Source organism: Vidua macroura, chromosome Z (genome assembly GCF_024509145.1).
Source record: "Vidua macroura isolate BioBank_ID:100142 chromosome Z, ASM2450914v1, whole genome shotgun sequence".
NCBI classification, from domain to species: domain Eukaryota; kingdom Metazoa; phylum Chordata; class Aves; order Passeriformes; family Viduidae; genus Vidua; species Vidua macroura.
This window is the reverse complement of record NC_071611.1, coordinates 7,812,699-7,833,083: the sequence shown is the minus strand read 5'-3', so window position 1 is coordinate 7,833,083 and position 20,385 is coordinate 7,812,699. Positions and strand designations below refer to the sequence as shown.

General features: G+C 57.9%; 8 protein-coding genes across 16 annotated transcripts in view; 1 reads left to right on the top strand and 7 right to left on the bottom strand.

The window, feature by feature from the left end:
• LOC128821686 (ubiquitin-associated protein 2-like) overlaps positions 1–20,385 on the top strand; it is a 120,411-nt gene that overhangs the window by 73,704 nt on the left and 26,322 nt on the right. The gene's annotated exons all lie outside the window — the stretch shown is intronic.
• LOC128821696 (interferon-like) lies at positions 326–1,483 on the bottom strand. Its single transcript, XM_054002895.1, has one exon. The coding sequence runs from the start codon at positions 927–929 to the stop codon at positions 357–359; it is 573 nt and encodes a 190-aa protein (XP_053858870.1). The 5' UTR covers positions 930–1,483; the 3' UTR covers positions 326–356.
• Positions 3,355–4,656, bottom strand: LOC128821695 (interferon-like). The gene has a single exon (XM_054002894.1). It carries the CDS (start codon positions 3,925–3,927, stop codon positions 3,355–3,357), a length of 573 nt encoding a protein of 190 aa, XP_053858869.1. The 5' UTR covers positions 3,928–4,656.
• On the bottom strand, positions 5,516–7,650 carry LOC128821690 (interferon-like). The gene has a single exon (XM_054002888.1). It carries the CDS (start codon positions 6,919–6,921, stop codon positions 6,349–6,351), a length of 573 nt encoding a protein of 190 aa, XP_053858863.1. The 5' UTR covers positions 6,922–7,650; the 3' UTR covers positions 5,516–6,348.
• LOC128821694 (interferon-like) lies at positions 9,343–10,648 on the bottom strand. Its single transcript, XM_054002893.1, has one exon. The coding sequence runs from the start codon at positions 9,917–9,919 to the stop codon at positions 9,347–9,349; it is 573 nt and encodes a 190-aa protein (XP_053858868.1). The 5' UTR covers positions 9,920–10,648; the 3' UTR covers positions 9,343–9,346.
• LOC128821693 (interferon-like) lies at positions 12,341–13,646 on the bottom strand. The gene has a single exon (XM_054002892.1). The coding sequence runs from the start codon at positions 12,915–12,917 to the stop codon at positions 12,345–12,347; it is 573 nt and encodes a 190-aa protein (XP_053858867.1). The 5' UTR covers positions 12,918–13,646; the 3' UTR covers positions 12,341–12,344.
• Positions 15,131–16,644, bottom strand: LOC128821692 (interferon-like). Its single transcript, XM_054002890.1, has one exon. The coding sequence runs from the start codon at positions 15,913–15,915 to the stop codon at positions 15,343–15,345; it is 573 nt and encodes a 190-aa protein (XP_053858865.1). The 5' UTR covers positions 15,916–16,644; the 3' UTR covers positions 15,131–15,342.
• On the bottom strand, positions 17,246–19,462 carry LOC128821688 (interferon-like). The gene has a single exon (XM_054002887.1). The coding sequence runs from the start codon at positions 18,907–18,909 to the stop codon at positions 18,337–18,339; it is 573 nt and encodes a 190-aa protein (XP_053858862.1). The 5' UTR covers positions 18,910–19,462; the 3' UTR covers positions 17,246–18,336.

Below are 20,385 nucleotides of genomic sequence, written 5' to 3'. Positions count from 1 at the left end.
CACAGATTGGAGTAGCTGTTGAGTAGAGGTGGCTTTCCCTGTACCAGAGACTGGTTGCAGTGCTAGAGAGATGAGAGGCAGTGGCAAGTGTTTTGTCATAGGTCTTTATTTTTGGCGGCATAAATAAGTGAATAAGTAGAAAAATAAATATGGTGAAACATAAATAATTAAATAAATAAATAAGCATATAAATCTGTAGAGAAAGTCCTTTATCCAGATCAATGGGAGAGGGAGTGGTTGAAGGCTGCGGGTGCGGAGCGGTTGTTGCAGCCCTGTCTCCGGTGCCAGGTGAGAGGAGGCGTGGGGTTGGAGGTGGGTTTGGGCGGTAGGCGTGGGTTGGAGCGTGGGTGTTTGCGCTAGCGGCGCATGGTGCGTGTGAGGTTGTGGAGGTGCCGTAAAGAGGCACGAGCTTCGAGGCGGACGTGGTCCCAGGCGCAGGCGCTGTGGTTGTGGGCGAGGAGGAAGAGGTGGATGTCCCTGAAGTACTTGTTGATGGCGAGCAGCGGGTTGCGCGGTCCTTTGAAGAGCGGGGCGTTGTCGGGGAGGCATTGCTCGAGGTGGTGGATGTGGTGCTGCAGTTTGTTGAGGAGTTGGTTGCGAGCGTGGCTGGGCCAGTGCTGGCGGGTGCTGTTGGAGCTGAGGGTGTGGAAGAGGTGCTGGAGGATGCGTAGGGCGGTGGCGGCGGCTTGGTGCGGGTGGAGGTTGTCGTGGAGGAGGGTGTCGGGGAAGAAGGGCGGCTCTTGGAGGTGGCAGGGCTGTGTGTGGCTGGGAGCCGTGTCCTGGAGGAGGCGGAGCGCGTCGCCGGGGAAGGTGTCGTCGTGCGTCCAGAGGTGTTGGCAGGCGAGGCTGGTGGCCAGAGCGGTGAGCAGGAGCAGGAGCGGCGGGGCGGCGTGCGGCAGCCGCGGCTGTGTGGCGGTGGGCGCAGCCATGCTGGTTCTGTGGGTGCTGTCGGGTGGTGCTGGGCAGGAGGAGCCTGGTGAGGCTTGCCGGTGCTGCTGGTGGCTGTGCTTGGGGCGCTGGCGGGTGCACGGCTTTGTATGGCAGCAGCTTTCCCTTCATCGCTTTCTGCTTGCTGGGAGTTTCCTGCCGTGCTTTCCAGTCTGTGCTGGTGGCTGTGCTGGTGGTCTCGGGGCAGTGTTTTGTTGGGGTGGCCGTGGTTGGGGATTGTGGTGGCAGCGGTGCGCCGGCGGAGAGTGGCAGTGGTGGGTGAAAGGGGCTGTGAAAGCTCTGGGCCAGAGGCGTCGGGCTCAGGTGCGTTGGAGAGGGCTCTTGGGTGTTCCCTTTTGCTTGCCGAGCCAGCTGCAAGGTCTGTGCTGTGCAACTGAGTCTCTGTTTGCGCCCGAGCATCGTTTCCACCTGCAAAGCCCTGGTGGTGGCTGTGGTCACTTTTCCTTTCACTTTGAGGCTTGCCTTTATTTTCATCTTGGCCACTGTTTTCCTTTTGTGGTTGCAAGGGATGTGCGGTGATGTCAGCGGGCGAGGGCTGGCGTTTTCCCTCCTGCGGTAAATGCCCAGAGGCAGCGGCGGGCTTCAAGGGGCTGTCTGTGCACGTGGGCCTTGGAGGCCCGAGCGTGTCCTTGCAAGGAGGCGCTCCACCGGTTATGTCTGGCTGGAGGGAGCCACAGGGCAGGCAAGGAAGGCTGAGTGAAGAAGTCGGAGAAAGGGAAAGCTTTTGCTGTTACTCTTGCGCTTGGTGCCACGGCTGAGGCAGCCAGAGGGCAAAGGAGGACTGTCCCCCGTGAAAGAAGGTGGTGGTGTGCTTTGGGACTGCTGGAGCCCTTGCCTGGGAGCGTGTGTCCTGTTCAGGGCTCTTGAATTCCCTGAGAGGTGTGGGGTTCTTGGAGGTGATGTCTCTGAAGATGCACAGGGGTCCAGAGGAGGTGACTTGTGAGAAAGGCTGCGGGCGATGGGTTTCTTTGTCTGGAGTAGCGTAGCTTGGCCAGTAGTTTCAGATGCCTTTCCAGAAAGGGAAAAAATCTGCGTCACGCCGAAGAGGACTTCTGGGGTGTGCGAAGATGTGCCAAGGGGATGATCGCTCTGGCCTCGTGGAGAAATGCTGGGATTATTATTGCTAGGAGCGGATGGTGGGATTTGAAAGTTCTAGACTTTTGGGTGAAAGAGAGGCTGCGGAGGCGAGCTGCCTTTGTATCCCTGTGTGTTAGTAATCTCCCGGCACAGTGCCCGGGTCGAGATGGGCAAATGCTGGGAGGCCTAGGTGAAGAATGAAGGGCCACGGCCTCCGTAGGTTTGGATGAGGTTTGAGATTTGAGGTCTAGGGAACGTGATTATGTGGAATTGCGTGGGACCCGATGAGATTGATCCGTGAGTCCTGAGAGTAGGGCCAGATGGAGTTGCTAGGCCAGGATGGATCATTTTAGAGCATTGGTGTCTGCCAGTTGAAATCCCCCCCCCGCTAAGTGGAAGAAGGGAAAGGGAAGGGCTGTTTTTACAACGGGAAAAGCAGAAGAGCGTGGGAACCACAGGGCAGTCAATCTGAGCTTCGTTCCAGGCAAGACGATGAGGCTGCTTCTCCGGGACAGAAAAACTCTTAAGAAGGCCTCTGGGAAACAAAGAGGCGATTGGTAACAGGGAGCATGGCATTGCAAAGAGGAAGATGGCCATTCCTGGCAGTTGTGGTGCTTTTCTATGGTTAGGGCTACAGAGCGGTGGTGGATAGGGGCAGAGTGAGCGAGCTTGTGTGCCGGGACTCGTGCAAAGTGCTTGGCCGTGTCCCGCAGGAGATCCTTGTCTGTGAGTGAGAGAGGCCTGGATTGGATGGCTGGAGCAGGATGTGGATAAAGCAGATGAGGTGCAGCGGTGCTCTCCAGCCTTAGCGTGTTTTTCTTTTTGGGATTCTGTGGTGGTGGCCAAAGGCTGGCAGTGTTTTTGCAAAGGCTATGCTGCAGGATCTTGCTTGGTCAGGCGCCATTGAGAAGAGTGGGCAGGGGCTGTTTGGAGGGACTCTTGGAGTAGGTGTTGGGTGAGGCTGGCTTTTGCCTGGCCCAAAGGCTGGTTGCAGTGCTAGAGAGAGGAGAGGCAGTGGCAAGTGTTTTGTCATAGGTCTTTATTTTCAGTGTCATAAATAAGTGAATAAGTAGAAAAATAAATAGGCCAATAAATAGATAGATGAAGAAGCAAACAAATAAATAAATAAATGAATAAGTCTACACAGAAGTGGGGAAGGTCCTTTGTCCACATCAATGGGAGAGGCTGAATCCAAATGGAGACGCGGCGGTTGAAGGCCGCGGGTGCGGAGCGGTTGTTGCAGCCCTGTCTCCGGTGCCAGGTGAGAGGAGGCGTGGGGTTGGAGGTGGGTTTGGGCGGTAGGCGTGGGTTGGAGCGTGGGTGTTTGCGCTAGCGGCGCACGGTGCGTGTGAGGTTGTGGAGGTGCCGTAAAGAGGCACGAGCTTCGAGGCGGACGTGGTCCCAGGCGCAGGCGCTGTGGTTGTGGGCGAGGAGGAAGAGGTGGATGTCCCTGAAGTACTTGTTGATGGCGAGCAGCGGGTTGCGCGGTCCTTTGAAGAGCGGGGCGTTGTCGGGGAGGCATTGCTCGAGGTGGTGGATGTGGTGCTGCAGTTTGTTGAGGAGTTGGTTGCGAGCGTGGCTGGGCCAGTGCTGGCGGGTGCTGTTGGAGCTGAGGGTGTGGAAGAGGTGCTGGAGGATGCGTAGGGCGGTGGCGGCGGCTTGGTGCGGGTGGAGGTTGTCGTGGAGGAGGGTGTCGGGGAAGAAGGGCGGCTCTTGGAGGTGGCAGGGCTGTGTGTGGCTGGGAGCCGTGTCCTGGAGGAGGCGGAGCGCGTCGCCGGGGAAGGTGTCGTCGTGCGTCCAGAGGTGTTGGCAGGCGAGGCTGGTGGCCAGAGCGGTGAGCAGGAGCAGGAGCGGCGGGGCGGCGTGCGGCAGCCGCGGCTGTGTGGCGGTGGGCGCAGCCATGCTGGTTCTGTGGGTGCTGTCGGGTGGTGCTGGGCAGGAGGAGCCTGGTGAGGCTTGCCGGTGCTGCTGGTGGCTGTGCTTGGGGCGCTGGCGGGTGCACGGCTTTGTATGGCAGCAGCTTTCCCTTCATCGCTTTCTGCTTGCTGGGAGTTTCCTGCCGTGCTTTCCAGTCTGTGCTGGTGGCTGTGCTGGTGGTCTCGGGGCAGTGTTTTGTTGGGGTGGCCGTGGTTGGGGATTGTGGTGGCAGCGGTGCGCCGGCGGAGAGTGGCAGTGGTGGGTGAAAGGGGCTGTGAAAGCTCTGGGCCAGAGGCGTCGGGCTCAGGTGCGTTGGAGAGGGCTCTTGGGTGTTCCCTTTTGCTTGCCGAGCCAGCTGCAAGGTCTGTGCTGTGCAACTGAGTCTCTGTTTGCGCCCGAGCATCGTTTCCACCTGCAAAGCCCTGGTGGTGGCTGTGGTCACTTTTCCTTTCACTTTGAGGCTTGCCTTTATTTTCATCTTGGCCACTGTTTTCCTTTTGTGGTTGCAAGGGATGTGCGGTGATGTCAGCGGGCGAGGGCTGGCGTTTTCCCTCCTGCGGTAAATGCCCAGAGGCAGCGGCGGGCTTCAAGGGGCTGTCTGTGCACGTGGGCCTTGGAGGCCCGAGTGTGTCCTTGCAAGGAGGCGCTCCACCGGTTATGTCTGGCTGGAGGGAGCCACAGGGCAGGCAAGGAAGGCTGAGTGAAGAAGTCGGAGAAAGGGAAAGCTGTTGCTGTTACTCTTGCGCTTGGTGCCACGGCTGAGGCAGCCAGAGGGCAAAGGAGGACTGTCCCCCGTGAAAGAAGGTGGTGTTGTGCTTTGGGACTGCTGGAGCCCTTGCCTGGGAGCGTGTGTCCTGTTCAGGGCTCTTGAATTCCCTGAGAGGTGTGGGGTTCCTGGAGGTGATGTCTCTGAAGATGCACAGGGGTCCAGAGGAGGTGACTTGTGAGAAAGGCTGCGGGCGATGGGTTTCTTTGTCTGGAGTAGCGTAGCTTGGCCAGTAGTTTCAGATGCCTTTCCAGAAAGGGAAAAAATCTGCGTCACGCCGAAGAGGACTTCTGGGGTGTGTGAAGATGTGCCAAGGGGATGATCGCTCTGGCCTCGTGGAGAAATGCTGGGATTATTATTGCTAGGAGCGGATGGTGGGATTTGAAAGTTCTAGACTTTTGGGTGAAAGAGAGGCTGCGGAGGCGAGCTGCCTTTGTATCCCTGTGTGTTAGTAATCTCCCGGCACAGTGCCCGGGTCGAGATGGGCAAATGCTGGGAGGCCTAGGTGAAGAATGAAGGGCCACGGCGTCCGTAGGTTTGGATGAGGTTTGAGATTTGAGGTCTAGGGAACGTGATTATGTGGAATTGCGTGGGACCCGATGAGATTGATCCGTGAGTCCTGAGAGTAGGGCCAGATGGAGTTGCTAGGCCAGGATGGATCATTTTAGAGCATTGGTGTCTGCCAGTTGAAATCCCCCCCCCGCTAAGTGGAAGAAGGGAAAGGGAAGGGCTGTTTTTACAACGGGAAAAGCAGAAGAGCGTGGGAACCACAGGGCAGTCAATCTGAGCTTCATTCCAGGCAAGACGATGAGGCTGCTTCTCCGGGACAGAAAAACTCTTAAGAAGGCCTCTGGGAAACAAAGAGGCGATTGGTAACAGGGAGCATGGCATTGCAAAGAGGAAGATGGCCATTCCTGGCAGTTGTGGTGCTTTTCTATGGTTAGGGCTACAGAGCGGTGGTGGATAGGGGCAGAGTGAGCGAGCTTGTGTGCCGGGACTCGTGCAAAGTGCTTGGCCGTGTCCCGCAGGAGATCCTTGTCTGTGAGTGAGAGAGGCCTGGATTGGATGGCTGGAGCAGGATGTGGATAAAGCAGATGAGGTGCAGCGGTGCTCTCCAGCCTTAGCGTGTTTTTCTTTTTGGGATTCTGTGGTGGTGGCCAAAGGCTGGCAGTGTTTTTGCAAAGGCTATGCTGCAGGATCTTGCTTGGTCAGGCGCCATTGAGAAGAGTGGGCAGGGGCTGTTTGGAGGGACTCTTGGAGTAGGTGTTGGGTGAGGCTGGCTTTTGCCTGGCCCAAAGGCTGGTTGCAGTGCTAGAGAGAGGAGAGGCAGTGGCAAGTGTTTTGTCATAGGTCTTTATTTTCAGTGTCATAAATAAGTGAATAAGTAGAAAAATAAATACGCCAATAAATAGATAGATGAAGAAGCAAACAAATAAATAAATAAATAAGTCTGCACAGAAGTGGGGAAGGTCCTTTGTCCACATCAATGGGAGAGGCTGAATCCAAATGGAGACGCGGCGGTTGAAGGCCGCGGGTGCGGAGCGGTTGTTGCAGCCCTGTCTCCGGTGCCAGGTGAGAGGAGGCGTGGGGTTGGAGGTGGGTTTGGGCGGTAGGCGTGGGTTGGAGCGTGGGTGTTTGCGCTAGCGGCGCATGGTGCGTGTGAGGTTGTGGAGGTGCCGTAAAGAGGCACGAGCTTCGAGGCGGACGTGGTCCCAGGCGCAGGCGCTGTGGTTGTGGGCGAGGAGGAAGAGGTGGATGTCCCTGAAGTACTTGTTGATGGCGAGCAGCGGGTTGCGCGGTCCTTTGAAGAGCGGGGCGTTGTCGGGGAGGCATTGCTCGAGGTGGTGGATGTGGTGCTGCAGTTTGTTGAGGAGTTGGTTGCGAGCGTGGCTGGGCCAGTGCTGGCGGGTGCTGTTGGAGCTGAGGGTGTGGAAGAGGTGCTGGAGGATGCGTAGGGCGGTGGCGGCGGCTTGGTGCGGGTGGAGGTTGTCGTGGAGGAGGGTGTCGGGGAAGAAGGGCGGCTCTTGGAGGTGGCAGGGCTGTGTGTGGCTGGGAGCCGTGTCCTGGAGGAGGCGGAGCGCGTCGCCGGGGAAGGTGTCGTCGTGCGTCCAGAGGTGTTGGCAGGCGAGGCTGGTGGCCAGAGCGGTGAGCAGGAGCAGGAGCGGCGGGGCGGCGTGCGGCAGCCGCGGCTGTGTGGCGGTGGGCGCAGCCATGCTGGTTCTGTGGGTGCTGTCGGGTGGTGCTGGGCAGGAGGAGCCTGGTGAGGCTTGCCGGTGCTGCTGGTGGCTGTGCTTGGGGCGCTGGCGGGTGCACGGCTTTGTATGGCAGCAGCTTTCCCTTCATCGCTTTCTGCTTGCTGGGAGTTTCCTGCCGTGCTTTCCAGTCTGTGCTGGTGGCTGTGCTGGTGGTCTCGGGGCAGTGTTTTGTTGGGGTGGCCGTGGTTGGGGATTGTGGTGGCAGCGGTGCGCCGGCGGAGAGTGGCAGTGGTGGGTGAAAGGGGCTGTGAAAGCTCTGGGCCAGAGGCGTCGGGCTCAGGTGCGTTGGAGAGGGCTCTTGGGTGTTCCCTTTTGCTTGCCGAGCCAGCTGCAAGGTCTGTGCTGTGCAACTGAGTCTCTGTTTGCGCCCGAGCATCGTTTCCACCTGCAAAGCCCTGGTGGTGGCTGTGGTCACTTTTCCTTTCACTTTGAGGCTTGCCTTTATTTTCATCTTGGCCACTGTTTTCCTTTTGTGGTTGCAAGGGATGTGCGGTGATGTCAGCGGGCGAGGGCTGGCGTTTTCCCTCCTGCGGTAAATGCCCAGAGGCAGCGGCGGGCTTCAAGGGGCTGTCTGTGCACGTGGGCCTTGGAGGCCCGAGTGTGTCCTTGCAAGGAGGCGCTCCACCGGTTATGTCTGGCTGGAGGGAGCCACAGGGCAGGCAAGGAAGGCTGAGTGAAGAAGTCGGAGAAAGGGAAAGCTGTTGCTGTTACTCTTGCGCTTGGTGCCACGGCTGAGGCAGCCAGAGGGCAAAGGAGGACTGTCCCCCGTGAAAGAAGGTGGTGTTGTGCTTTGGGACTGCTGGAGCCCTTGCCTGGGAGCGTGTGTCCTGTTCAGGGCTCTTGAATTCCCTGAGAGGTGTGGGGTTCCTGGAGGTGATGTCTCTGAAGATGCACAGGGGTCCAGAGGAGGTGACTTGTGAGAAAGGCTGCGGGCGATGGGTTTCTTTGTCTGGAGTAGCGTAGCTTGGCCAGTAGTTTCAGATGCCTTTCCAGAAAGGGAAAAAATCTGCGTCACGCCGAAGAGGACTTCTGGGGTGTGCGAAGATGTGCCAAGGGGATGATCGCTCTGGCCTCGTGGAGAAATGCTGGGATTATTATTGCTAGGAGCGGATGGTGGGATTTGAAAGTTCTAGACTTTTGGGTGAAAGAGAGGCTGCGGAGGCGAGCTGCCTTTGTATCCCTGTGTGTTAGTAATCTCCCGGCACAGTGCCCGGGTCGAGATGGGCAAATGCTGGGAGGCCTAGGTGAAGAATGAAGGGCCACGGCCTCCGTAGGTTTGGATGAGGTTTGAGATTTGAGGTCTAGGGAACGTGATTATGTGGAATTGCGTGGGACCCGATGAGATTGATCCGTGAGTCCTGAGAGTAGGGCCAGATGGAGTTGCTAGGCCAGGATGGATCATTTTAGAGCATTGGTGTCTGCCAGTTGAAATCCCCCCCCCGCTAAGTGGAAGAAGGGAAAGGGAAGGGCTGTTTTTACAACGGGAAAAGCAGAAGAGCGTGGGAACCACAGGGCAGTCAATCTGAGCTTCGTTCCAGGCAAGACGATGAGGCTGCTTCTCCGGGACAGAAAAACTCTTAAGAAGGCCTCTGGGAAACAAAGAGGCGATTGGTAACAGGGAGCATGGCATTGCAAAGAGGAAGATGGCCATTCCTGGCAGTTGTGGTGCTTTTCTATGGTTAGGGCTACAGAGCGGTGGTGGATAGGGGCAGAGTGAGCGAGCTTGTGTGCCGGGACTCGTGCAAAGTGCTTGGCCGTGTCCCGCAGGAGATCCTTGTCTGTGAGTGAGAGAGGCCTGGATTGGATGGCTGGAGCAGGATGTGGATAAAGCAGATGAGGTGCAGCGGTGCTCTCCAGCCTTAGCGTGTTTTTCTTTTTGGGATTCTGTGGTGGTGGCCAAAGGCTGGCAGTGTTTTTGCAAAGGCTATGCTGCAGGATCTTGCTTGGTCAGGCGCCATTGAGAAGAGTGGGCAGGGGCTGTTTGGAGGGACTCTTGGAGTAGGTGTTGGGTGAGGCTGGCTTTTGCCTGGCCCAAAGGCTGGTTGCAGTGCTAGAGAGAGGAGAGGCAGTGGCAAGTGTTTTGTCATAGGTCTTTATTTTCAGTGTCATAAATAAGTGAATAAGTAGAAAAATAAATAGGCCAATAAATAGATAGATGAAGAAGCAAACAAATAAATAAATAAATAAATAAGTCTACACAGAAGTGGGGAAGGTCCTTTGTCCACATCAATGGGAGAGGCTGAATCCAAATGGAGACGCGGCGGTTGAAGGCCGCGGGTGCGGAGCGGTTGTTGCAGCCCTGTCTCCGGTGCCAGGTGAGAGGAGGCGTGGGGTTGGAGGTGGGTTTGGGCGGTAGGTGTGGGTTGGAGCGTGGGTGTTTGCGCTAGCGGCGCATGGTGCGTGTGAGGTTGTGGAGGTGCCGTAAAGAGGCACGAGCTTCGAGGCGGACGTGGTCCCAGGCGCAGGCGCTGTGGTTGTGGGCGAGGAGGAAGAGGTGGATGTCCCTGAAGTACTTGTTGATGGCGAGCAGCGGGTTGCGCGGTCCTTTGAAGAGCGGGGCGTTGTCGGGGAGGCATTGCTCGAGGTGGTGGATGTGGTGCTGCAGTTTGTTGAGGAGTTGGTTGCGAGCGTGGCTGGGCCAGTGCTGGCGGGTGCTGTTGGAGCTGAGGGTGTGGAAGAGGTGCTGGAGGATGCGTAGGGCGGTGGCGGCGGCTTGGTGCGGGTGGAGGTTGTCGTGGAGGAGGGTGTCGGGGAAGAAGGGCGGCTCTTGGAGGTGGCAGGGCTGTGTGTGGCTGGGAGCCGTGTCCTGGAGGAGGCGGAGCGCGTCGCCGGGGAAGGTGTCGTCGTGCGTCCAGAGGTGTTGGCAGGCGAGGCTGGTGGCCAGAGCGGTGAGCAGGAGCAGGAGCGGCGGGGCGGCGTGCGGCAGCCGCGGCTGTGTGGCGGTGGGCGCAGCCATGCTGGTTCTGTGGGTGCTGTCGGGTGGTGCTGGGCAGGAGGAGCCTGGTGAGGCTTGCCGGTGCTGCTGGTGGCTGTGCTTGGGGCGCTGGCGGGTGCACGGCTTTGTATGGCAGCAGCTTTCCCTTCATCGCTTTCTGCTTGCTGGGAGTTTCCTGCCGTGCTTTCCAGTCTGTGCTGGTGGCTGTGCTGGTGGTCTCGGGGCAGTGTTTTGTTGGGGTGGCCGTGGTTGGGGATTGTGGTGGCAGCGGTGCGCCGGCGGAGAGTGGCAGTGGTGGGTGAAAGGGGCTGTGAAAGCTCTGGGCCAGAGGCGTCGGGCTCAGGTGCGTTGGAGAGGGCTCTTGGGTGTTCCCTTTTGCTTGCCGAGCCAGCTGCAAGGTCTGTGCTGTGCAACTGAGTCTCTGTTTGCGCCCGAGCATCGTTTCCACCTGCAAAGCCCTGGTGGTGGCTGTGGTCACTTTTCCTTTCACTTTGAGGCTTGCCTTTATTTTCATCTTGGCCACTGTTTTCCTTTTGTGGTTGCAAGGGATGTGCGGTGATGTCAGCGGGCGAGGGCTGGCGTTTTCCCTCCTGCGGTAAATGCCCAGAGGCAGCGGCGGGCTTCAAGGGGCTGTCTGTGCACGTGGGCCTTGGAGGCCCGAGTGTGTCCTTGCAAGGAGGCGCTCCACCGGTTATGTCTGGCTGGAGGGAGCCACAGGGCAGGCAAGGAAGGCTGAGTGAAGAAGTCGGAGAAAGGGAAAGCTGTTGCTGTTACTCTTGCGCTTGGTGCCACGGCTGAGGCAGCCAGAGGGCAAAGGAGGACTGTCCCCCGTGAAAGAAGGTGGTGTTGTGCTTTGGGACTGCTGGAGCCCTTGCCTGGGAGCGTGTGTCCTGTTCAGGGCTCTTGAATTCCCTGAGAGGTGTGGGGTTCCTGGAGGTGATGTCTCTGAAGATGCACAGGGGTCCAGAGGAGGTGACTTGTGAGAAAGGCTGCGGGCGATGGGTTTCTTTGTCTGGAGTAGCGTAGCTTGGCCAGTAGTTTCAGATGCCTTTCCAGAAAGGGAAAAAATCTGCGTCACGCCGAAGAGGACTTCTGGGGTGTGCGAAGATGTGCCAAGGGGATGATCGCTCTGGCCTCGTGGAGAAATGCTGGGATTATTATTGCTAGGAGCGGATGGTGGGATTTGAAAGTTCTAGACTTTTGGGTGAAAGAGAGGCTGCGGAGGCGAGCTGCCTTTGTATCCCTGTGTGTTAGTAATCTCCCGGCACAGTGCCCGGGTCGAGATGGGCAAATGCTGGGAGGCCTAGGTGAAGAATGAAGGGCCACGGCCTCCGTAGGTTTGGATGAGGTTTGAGATTTGAGGTCTAGGGAACGTGATTATGTGGAATTGCGTGGGACCCGATGAGATTGATCCGTGAGTCCTGAGAGTAGGGCCAGATGGAGTTGCTAGGCCAGGATGGATCATTTTAGAGCATTGGTGTCTGCCAGTTGAAATCCCCCCCCCGCTAAGTGGAAGAAGGGAAAGGGAAGGGCTGTTTTTACAACGGGAAAAGCAGAAGAGCGTGGGAACCACAGGGCAGTCAATCTGAGCTTCGTTCCAGGCAAGACGATGAGGCTGCTTCTCCGGGACAGAAAAACTCTTAAGAAGGCCTCTGGGAAACAAAGAGGCGATTGGTAACAGGGAGCATGGCATTGCAAAGAGGAAGATGGCCATTCCTGGCAGTTGTGGTGCTTTTCTATGGTTAGGGCTACAGAGCGGTGGTGGATAGGGGCAGAGTGAGCGAGCTTGTGTGCCGGGACTCGTGCAAAGTGCTTGGCCGTGTCCCGCAGGAGATCCTTGTCTGTGAGTGAGAGAGGCCTGGATTGGATGGCTGGAGCAGGATGTGGATAAAGCAGATGAGGTGCAGCGGTGCTCTCCAGCCTTAGCGTGTTTTTCTTTTTGGGATTCTGTGGTGGTGGCCAAAGGCTGGCAGTGTTTTTGCAAAGGCTATGCTGCAGGATCTTGCTTGGTCAGGCGCCATTGAGAAGAGTGGGCAGGGGCTGTTTGGAGGGACTCTTGGAGTAGGTGTTGGGTGAGGCTGGCTTTTGTCTGGCCCAAAGGCTGGTTGCAGTGCTAGAGAGAGGAGAGGCAGTGGCAAGTGTTTTGTCATAGGTCTTTATTTTCAGTGTCATAAATAAGTGAATAAGTAGAAAAATAAATAGGCCAATAAATAGATAGATGAAGAAGCAAACAAATAAATAAATAAATAAATAAGTCTACACAGAAGTGGGGAAGGTCCTTTGTCCACATCAATGGGAGAGGCTGAATCCAAATGGAGACGCGGCGGTTGAAGGCCGCGGGTGCGGAGCGGTTGTTGCAGCCCTGTCTCCGGTGCCAGGTGAGAGGAGGCGTGGGGTTGGAGGTGGGTTTGGGCGGTAGGTGTGGGTTGGAGCGTGGGTGTTTGCGCTAGCGGCGCATGGTGCGTGTGAGGTTGTGGAGGTGCCGTAAAGAGGCACGAGCTTCGAGGCGGACGTGGTCCCAGGCGCAGGCGCTGTGGTTGTGGGCGAGGAGGAAGAGGTGGATGTCCCTGAAGTACTTGTTGATGGCGAGCAGCGGGTTGCGCGGTCCTTTGAAGAGCGGGGCGTTGTCGGGGAGGCATTGCTCGAGGTGGTGGATGTGGTGCTGCAGTTTGTTGAGGAGTTGGTTGCGAGCGTGGCTGGGCCAGTGCTGGCGGGTGCTGTTGGAGCTGAGGGTGTGGAAGAGGTGCTGGAGGATGCGTAGGGCGGTGGCGGCGGCTTGGTGCGGGTGGAGGTTGTCGTGGAGGAGGGTGTCGGGGAAGAAGGGCGGCTCTTGGAGGTGGCAGGGCTGTGTGTGGCTGGGAGCCGTGTCCTGGAGGAGGCGGAGCGCGTCGCCGGGGAAGGTGTCGTCGTGCGTCCAGAGGTGTTGGCAGGCGAGGCTGGTGGCCAGAGCGGTGAGCAGGAGCAGGAGCGGCGGGGCGGCGTGCGGCAGCCGCGGCTGTGTGGCGGTGGGCGCAGCCATGCTGGTTCTGTGGGTGCTGTCGGGTGGTGCTGGGCAGGAGGAGCCTGGTGAGGCTTGCCGGTGCTGCTGGTGGCTGTGCTTGGGGCGCTGGCGGGTGCACGGCTTTGTATGGCAGCAGCTTTCCCTTCATCGCTTTCTGCTTGCTGGGAGTTTCCTGCCGTGCTTTCCAGTCTGTGCTGGTGGCTGTGCTGGTGGTCTCGGGGCAGTGTTTTGTTGGGGTGGCCGTGGTTGGGGATTGTGGTGGCAGCGGTGCGCCGGCGGAGAGTGGCAGTGGTGGGTGAAAGGGGCTGTGAAAGCTCTGGGCCAGAGGCGTCGGGCTCAGGTGCGTTGGAGAGGGCTCTTGGGTGTTCCCTTTTGCTTGCCGAGCCAGCTGCAAGGTCTGTGCTGTGCAACTGAGTCTCTGTTTGCGCCCGAGCATCGTTTCCACCTGCAAAGCCCTGGTGGTGGCTGTGGTCACTTTTCCTTTCACTTTGAGGCTTGCCTTTATTTTCATCTTGGCCACTGTTTTCCTTTTGTGGTTGCAAGGGATGTGCGGTGATGTCAGCGGGCGAGGGCTGGCGTTTTCCCTCCTGCGGTAAATGCCCAGAGGCAGCGGCGGGCTTCAAGGGGCTGTCTGTGCACGTGGGCCTTGGAGGCCCGAGTGTGTCCTTGCAAGGAGGCGCTCCACCGGTTATGTCTGGCTGGAGGGAGCCACAGGGCAGGCAAGGAAGGCTGAGTGAAGAAGTCGGAGAAAGGGAAAGCTGTTGCTGTTACTCTTGCGCTTGGTGCCACGGCTGAGGCAGCCAGAGGGCAAAGGAGGACTGTCCCCCGTGAAAGAAGGTGGTGTTGTGCTTTGGGACTGCTGGAGCCCTTGCCTGGGAGCGTGTGTCCTGTTCAGGGCTCTTGAATTCCCTGAGAGGTGTGGGGTTCCTGGAGGTGATGTCTCTGAAGATGCACAGGGGTCCAGAGGAGGTGACTTGTGAGAAAGGCTGCGGGCGATGGGTTTCTTTGTCTGGAGTAGCGTAGCTTGGCCAGTAGTTTCAGATGCCTTTCCAGAAAGGGAAAAAATCTGCGTCACGCCGAAGAGGACTTCTGGGGTGTGCGAAGATGTGCCAAGGGGATGATCGCTCTGGCCTCGTGGAGAAATGCTGGGATTATTATTGCTAGGAGCGGATGGTGGGATTTGAAAGTTCTAGACTTTTGGGTGAAAGAGAGGCTGCGGAGGCGAGCTGCCTTTGTATCCCTGTGTGTTAGTAATCTCCCGGCACAGTGCCCGGGTCGAGATGGGCAAATGCTGGGAGGCCTAGGTGAAGAATGAAGGGCCACGGCCTCCGTAGGTTTGGATGAGGTTTGAGATTTGAGGTCTAGGGAACGTGATTATGTGGAATTGCGTGGGACCCGATGAGATTGATCCGTGAGTCCTGAGAGTAGGGCCAGATGGAGTTGCTAGGCCAGGATGGATCATTTTAGAGCATTGGTGTCTGCCAGTTGAAATCCCCCCCCCGCTAAGTGGAAGAAGGGAAAGGGAAGGGCTGTTTTTACAACGGGAAAAGCAGAAGAGCGTGGGAACCACAGGGCAGTCAATCTGAGCTTCGTTCCAGGCAAGACGATGAGGCTGCTTCTCCGGGACAGAAAAACTCTTAAGAAGGCCTCTGGGAAACAAAGAGGCGATTGGTAACAGGGAGCATGGCATTGCAAAGAGGAAGATGGCCATTCCTGGCAGTTGTGGTGCTTTTCTATGGTTAGGGCTACAGAGCGGTGGTGGATAGGGGCAGAGTGAGCGAGCTTGTGTGCCGGGACTCGTGCAAAGTGCTTGGCCGTGTCCCGCAGGAGATCCTTGTCTGTGAGTGAGAGAGGCCTGGATTGGATGGCTGGAGCAGGATGTGGATAAAGCAGATGAGGTGCAGCGGTGCTCTCCAGCCTTAGCGTGTTTTTCTTTTTGGGATTCTGTGGTGGTGGCCAAAGGCTGGCAGTGTTTTTGCAAAGGCTATGCTGCAGGATCTTGCTTGGTCAGGCGCCATTGAGAAGAGTGGGCAGGGGCTGTTTGGAGGGACTCTTGGAGTAGGTGTTGGGTGAGGCTGGCTTTTGCCTGGCCCAAAGGCTGGTTGCAGTGCTAGAGAGAGGAGAGGCAGTGGCAAGTGTTTTGTCATAGGTCTTTATTTTCAGTGTCATAAATAAGTGAATAAGTAGAAAAATAAATAGGCCAATAAATAGATAGATGAAGAAGCAAACAAATAAATAAATAAATAAATAAGTCTACACAGAAGTGGGGAAGGTCCTTTGTCCACATCAATGGGAGAGGCTGAATCCAAATGGAGACGCGGCGGTTGAAGGCCGCGGGTGCGGAGCGGTTGTTGCAGCCCTGTCTCCGGTGCCAGGTGAGAGGAGGCGTGGGGTTGGAGGTGGGTTTGGGCGGTAGGCGTGGGTTGGAGCGTGGGTGTTTGCGCTAGCGGCGCATGGTGCGTGTGAGGTTGTGGAGGTGCCGTAAAGAGGCACGAGCTTCGAGGCGGACGTGGTCCCAGGCGCAGGCGCTGTGGTTGTGGGCGAGGAGGAAGAGGTGGATGTCCCTGAAGTACTTGTTGATGGCGAGCAGCGGGTTGCGCGGTCCTTTGAAGAGCGGGGCGTTGTCGGGGAGGCATTGCTCGAGGTGGTGGATGTGGTGCTGCAGTTTGTTGAGGAGTTGGTTGCGAGCGTGGCTGGGCCAGTGCTGGCGGGTGCTGTTGGAGCTGAGGGTGTGGAAGAGGTGCTGGAGGATGCGTAGGGCGGTGGCGGCGGCTTGGTGCGGGTGGAGGTTGTCGTGGAGGAGGGTGTCGGGGAAGAAGGGCGGCTCTTGGAGGTGGCAGGGCTGTGTGTGGCTGGGAGCCGTGTCCTGGAGGAGGCGGAGCGCGTCGCCGGGGAAGGTGTCGTCGTGCGTCCAGAGGTGTTGGCAGGCGAGGCTGGTGGCCAGAGCGGTGAGCAGGAGCAGGAGCGGCGGGGCGGCGTGCGGCAGCCGCGGCTGTGTGGCGGTGGGCGCAGCCATGCTGGTTCTGTGGGTGCTGTCGGGTGGTGCTGGGCAGGAGGAGCCTGGTGAGGCTTGCCGGTGCTGCTGGTGGCTGTGCTTGGGGCGCTGGCGGGTGCACGGCTTTGTATGGCAGCAGCTTTCCCTTCATCGCTTTCTGCTTGCTGGGAGTTTCCTGCCGTGCTTTCCAGTCTGTGCTGGTGGCTGTGCTGGTGGTCTCGGGGCAGTGTTTTGTTGGGGTGGCCGTGGTTGGGGATTGTGGTGGCAGCGGTGCGCCGGCGGAGAGTGGCAGTGGTGGGTGAAAGGGGCTGTGAAAGCTCTGGGCCAGAGGCGTCGGGCTCAGGTGCGTTGGAGAGGGCTCTTGGGTGTTCCCTTTTGCTTGCCGAGCCAGCTGCAAGGTCTGTGCTGTGCAACTGAGTCTCTGTTTGCGCCCGAGCATCGTTTCCACCTGCAAAGCCCTGGTGGTGGCTGTGGTCACTTTTCCTTTCACTTTGAGGCTTGCCTTTATTTTCATCTTGGCCACTGTTTTCCTTTTGTGGTTGCAAGGGATGTGCGGTGATGTCAGCGGGCGAGGGCTGGCGTTTTCCCTCCTGCGGTAAATGCCCAGAGGCAGCGGCGGGCTTCAAGGGGCTGTCTGTGCACGTGGGCCTTGGAGGCCCGAGTGTGTCCTTGCAAGGAGGCGCTCCACCGGTTATGTCTGGCTGGAGGGAGCCACAGGGCAGGCAAGGAAGGCTGAGTGAAGAAGTCGGAGAAAGGGAAAGCTGTTGCTGTTACTCTTGCGCTTGGTGCCACGGCTGAGGCAGCCAGAGGGCAAAGGAGGACTGTCCCCCGTGAAAGAAGGTGGTGTTGTGCTTTGGGACTGCTGGAGCCCTTGCCTGGGAGCGTGTGTCCTGTTCAGGGCTCTTGAATTCCCTGAGAGGTGTGGGGTTCTTGGAGGTGATGTCTCTGAAGATGCACAGGGGTCCAGAGGAGGTGACTTGTGAGAAAGGCTGCGGGCGATGGGTTTCTTTGGCTGGAGTAGCGTAGCTTGGCCAGTAGTTTCAGATGCCTTTCCAGAAAGGGAAAAAAATCTGCGGCACGCCGAAGAGGACTTCTGGGGTGTGCGAAGATGTGCCAAGGGGATGATCGCTCTGGCCTCGTGGAGAAATGCTGGGATTATTATTGCTAGGAGCGGATGGTGGGATTTGAAAGTTCTAGACTTTTGGGTGAAAGAGAGGCTGCGGAGGCGAGCTGCCTTTGTATCCCTGTGTGTTAGTAATCTCCCGGCGCAGTGCCCGGGTCGAGATGGGCAAATGCTGGGAGGCCTAGGTGAAGAATGAAGGGCCACGGCGTCCGTAGGTTTGGATGAGGTTTGAGATTTGAGGTCTAGGGAACGTGATTATGTGGAATTGCGTGGGACCCGATGAGATTGATCCGTGAGTCCTGAGAGTAGGGCCAGATGGAGTTGCTAGGCCAGGATGGATCATTTTAGAGCATTGGTGTCTGCCAGTTGAAATCCCCCCCAGCTAAGTGGAAGAAGGGAAAGGGAAGGGCTGTTTTTACAACGGGAAAAGCAGAAGAGCGTGGGAACCACAGGGCAGTCAATCTGAGCTTCGTTCCAGGCAAGACGATGAGGCTGCTTCTCCGGGACAGAAAAACTCTTAAGAAGGCCTCTGGGAAACAAAGAGGCGATTGGTAACAGGGAGCATGGCATTGCAAAGAGGAAGATGGCCATTCCTGGCAGTTGTGGTGCTTTTCTATGGTTAGGGCTACAGAGCGGTGGTGGATAGGGGCAGAGTGAGCGAGCTTGTGTGCCGGGACTCGTGCAAAGTGCTTGGCCGTGTCCCGCAGGAGATCCTTGTCTGTGAGTGAGAGAGGCCTGGATTGGATGGCTGGAGCAGGATGTGGATAAAGCAGATGAGGTGCAGCGGTGCTCTCCAGCCTTAGCGTGTTTTTCTTTTTGGGATTCTGTGGTGGTGGCCAAAGGCTGGCAGTGTTTTTGCAAAGGCTATGCTGCAGGATCTTGCTTGGTCAGGCGCCATTGAGAAGAGTGGGCAGGGGCTGTTTGGAGGGACTCTTGGAGTAGGTGTTGGGTGAGGCTGGCTTTTGCCTGGCCCAAAGGCTGGTTGCAGTGCTAGAGAGAGGAGAGGCAGTGGCAAGTGTTTTGTCATAGGTCTTTATTTTCAGTGTCATAAATAAGTGAATAAGTAGAAAAATAAATACGCCAATAAATAGATAGATGAAGAAGCAAACAAATAAATAAATAAATAAGTCTGCACAGAAGTGGGGAAGGTCCTTTGTCCACATCAATGGGAGAGGCTGAATCCAAATGGAGACGCGGCGGTTGAAGGCCGCGGGTGCGGAGCGGTTGTTGCAGCCCTGTCTCCGGTGCCAGGTGAGAGGAGGCGTGGGGTTGGAGGTGGGTTTGGGCGGTAGGCGTGGGTTGGAGCGTGGGTGTTTGCGCTAGCGGCGCATGGTGCGTGTGAGGTTGTGGAGGTGCCGTAAAGAGGCACGAGCTTCGAGGCGGACGTGGTCCCAGGCGCAGGCGCTGTGGTTGTGGGCGAGGAGGAAGAGGTGGATGTCCCTGAAGTACTTGTTGATGGCGAGCAGCGGGTTGCGCGGTCCTTTGAAGAGCGGGGCGTTGTCGGGGAGGCATTGCTCGAGGTGGTGGATGTGGTGCTGCAGTTTGTTGAGGAGTTGGTTGCGAGCGTGGCTGGGCCAGTGCTGGCGGGTGCTGTTGGAGCTGAGGGTGTGGAAGAGGTGCTGGAGGATGCGTAGGGCGGTGGCGGCGGCTTGGTGCGGGTGGAGGTTGTCGTGGAGGAGGGTGTCGGGGAAGAAGGGCGGCTCTTGGAGGTGGCAGGGCTGTGTGTGGCTGGGAGCCGTGTCCTGGAGGAGGCGGAGCGCGTCGCCGGGGAAGGTGTCGTCGTGCGTCCAGAGGTGTTGGCAGGCGAGGCTGGTGGCCAGAGCGGTGAGCAGGAGCAGGAGCGGCGGGGCGGCGTGCGGCAGCCGCGGCTGTGTGGCGGTGGGCGCAGCCATGCTGGTTCTGTGGGTGCTGTCGGGTGGTGCTGGGCAGGAGGAGCCTGGTGAGGCTTGCCGGTGCTGCTGGTGGCTGTGCTTGGGGCGCTGGCGGGTGCACGGCTTTGTATGGCAGCAGCTTTCCCTTCATCGCTTTCTGCTTGCTGGGAGTTTCCTGCCGTGCTTTCCAGTCTGTGCTGGTGGCTGTGCTGGTGGTCTCGGGGCAGTGTTTTGTTGGGGTGGCCGTGGTTGGGGATTGTGGTGGCAGCGGTGCGCCGGCGGAGAGTGGCAGTGGTGGGTGAAAGGGGCTGTGAAAGCTCTGGGCCAGAGGCGTCGGGCTCAGGTGCGTTGGAGAGGGCTCTTGGGTGTTCCCTTTTGCTTGCCGAGCCAGCTGCAAGGTCTGTGCTGTGCAACTGAGTCTCTGTTTGCGCCCGAGCATCGTTTCCACCTGCAAAGCCCTGGTGGTGGCTGTGGTCACTTTTCCTTTCACTTTGAGGCTTGCCTTTATTTTCATCTTGGCCACTGTTTTCCTTTTGTGGTTGCAAGGGATGTGCGGTGATGTCAGCGGGCGAGGGCTGGCGTTTTCCCTCCTGCGGTAAATGCCCAGAGGCAGCGGCGGGCTTCAAGGGGCTGTCTGTGCACGTGGGCCTTGGAGGCCCGAGCGTGTCCTTGCAAGGAGGCGCTCCACCGGTTATGTCTGGCTGGAGGGAGCCACAGGGCAGGCAAGGAAGGCTGAGTGAAGAAGTCGGAGAAAGGGAAAGCTGTTGCTGTTACTCTTGCGCTTGGTGCCACGGCTGAGGCAGCCAGAGGGCAAAGGAGGACTGTCCCCCGTGAAAGAAGGTGGTGTTGTGCTTTGGGACTGCTGGAGCCCTTGCCTGGGAGCGTGTGTCCTGTTCAGGGCTCTTGAATTCCCTGAGAGGTGTGGGGTTCCTGGAGGTGATGTCTCTGAAGATGCACAGGGGTCCAGAGGAGGTGACTTGTGAGAAAGGCTGCGGGCGATGGGTTTCTTTGTCTGGAGTAGCGTAGCTTGGCCAGTAGTTTCAGATGCCTTTCCAGAAAGGGAAAAAATCTGCGTCACGCCGAAGAGGACTTCTGGGGTGTGCGAAGATGTGCCAAGGGGATGATCGCTCTGGCCTCGTGGAGAAATGCTGGGATTATTATTGCTAGGAGCGGATGGTGGGATTTGAAAGTTCTAGACTTTTGGGTGAAAGAGAGGCTGCGGAGGCGAGCTGCCTTTGTATCCCTGTGTGTTAGTAATCTCCCGGCACAGTGCCCGGGTCGAGATGGGCAAATGCTGGGAGGCCTAGGTGAAGAATGAAGGGCCACGGCCTCCGTAGGTTTGGATGAGGTTTGAGATTTGAGGTCTAGGGAACGTGATTATGTGGAATTGCGTGGGACCCGATGAGATTGATCCGTGAGTCCTGAGAGTAGGGCCAGATGGAGTTGCTAGGCCAGGATGGATCATTTTAGAGCATTGGTGTCTGCCAGTTGAAATCC

Coding starts and splice junctions, on each gene's coding strand:
- LOC128821694 (XM_054002893.1), bottom strand. CDS start 9,919: ATGGCTGCGCCCACCGCCACACAGCCGCGGCTGCCGCACGCCGCCCCG.
- LOC128821695 (XM_054002894.1), bottom strand. CDS start 3,927: ATGGCTGCGCCCACCGCCACACAGCCGCGGCTGCCGCACGCCGCCCCG.
- LOC128821690 (XM_054002888.1), bottom strand. CDS start 6,921: ATGGCTGCGCCCACCGCCACACAGCCGCGGCTGCCGCACGCCGCCCCG.
- LOC128821688 (XM_054002887.1), bottom strand. CDS start 18,909: ATGGCTGCGCCCACCGCCACACAGCCGCGGCTGCCGCACGCCGCCCCG.
- LOC128821692 (XM_054002890.1), bottom strand. CDS start 15,915: ATGGCTGCGCCCACCGCCACACAGCCGCGGCTGCCGCACGCCGCCCCG.
- LOC128821696 (XM_054002895.1), bottom strand. CDS start 929: ATGGCTGCGCCCACCGCCACACAGCCGCGGCTGCCGCACGCCGCCCCG.
- LOC128821693 (XM_054002892.1), bottom strand. CDS start 12,917: ATGGCTGCGCCCACCGCCACACAGCCGCGGCTGCCGCACGCCGCCCCG.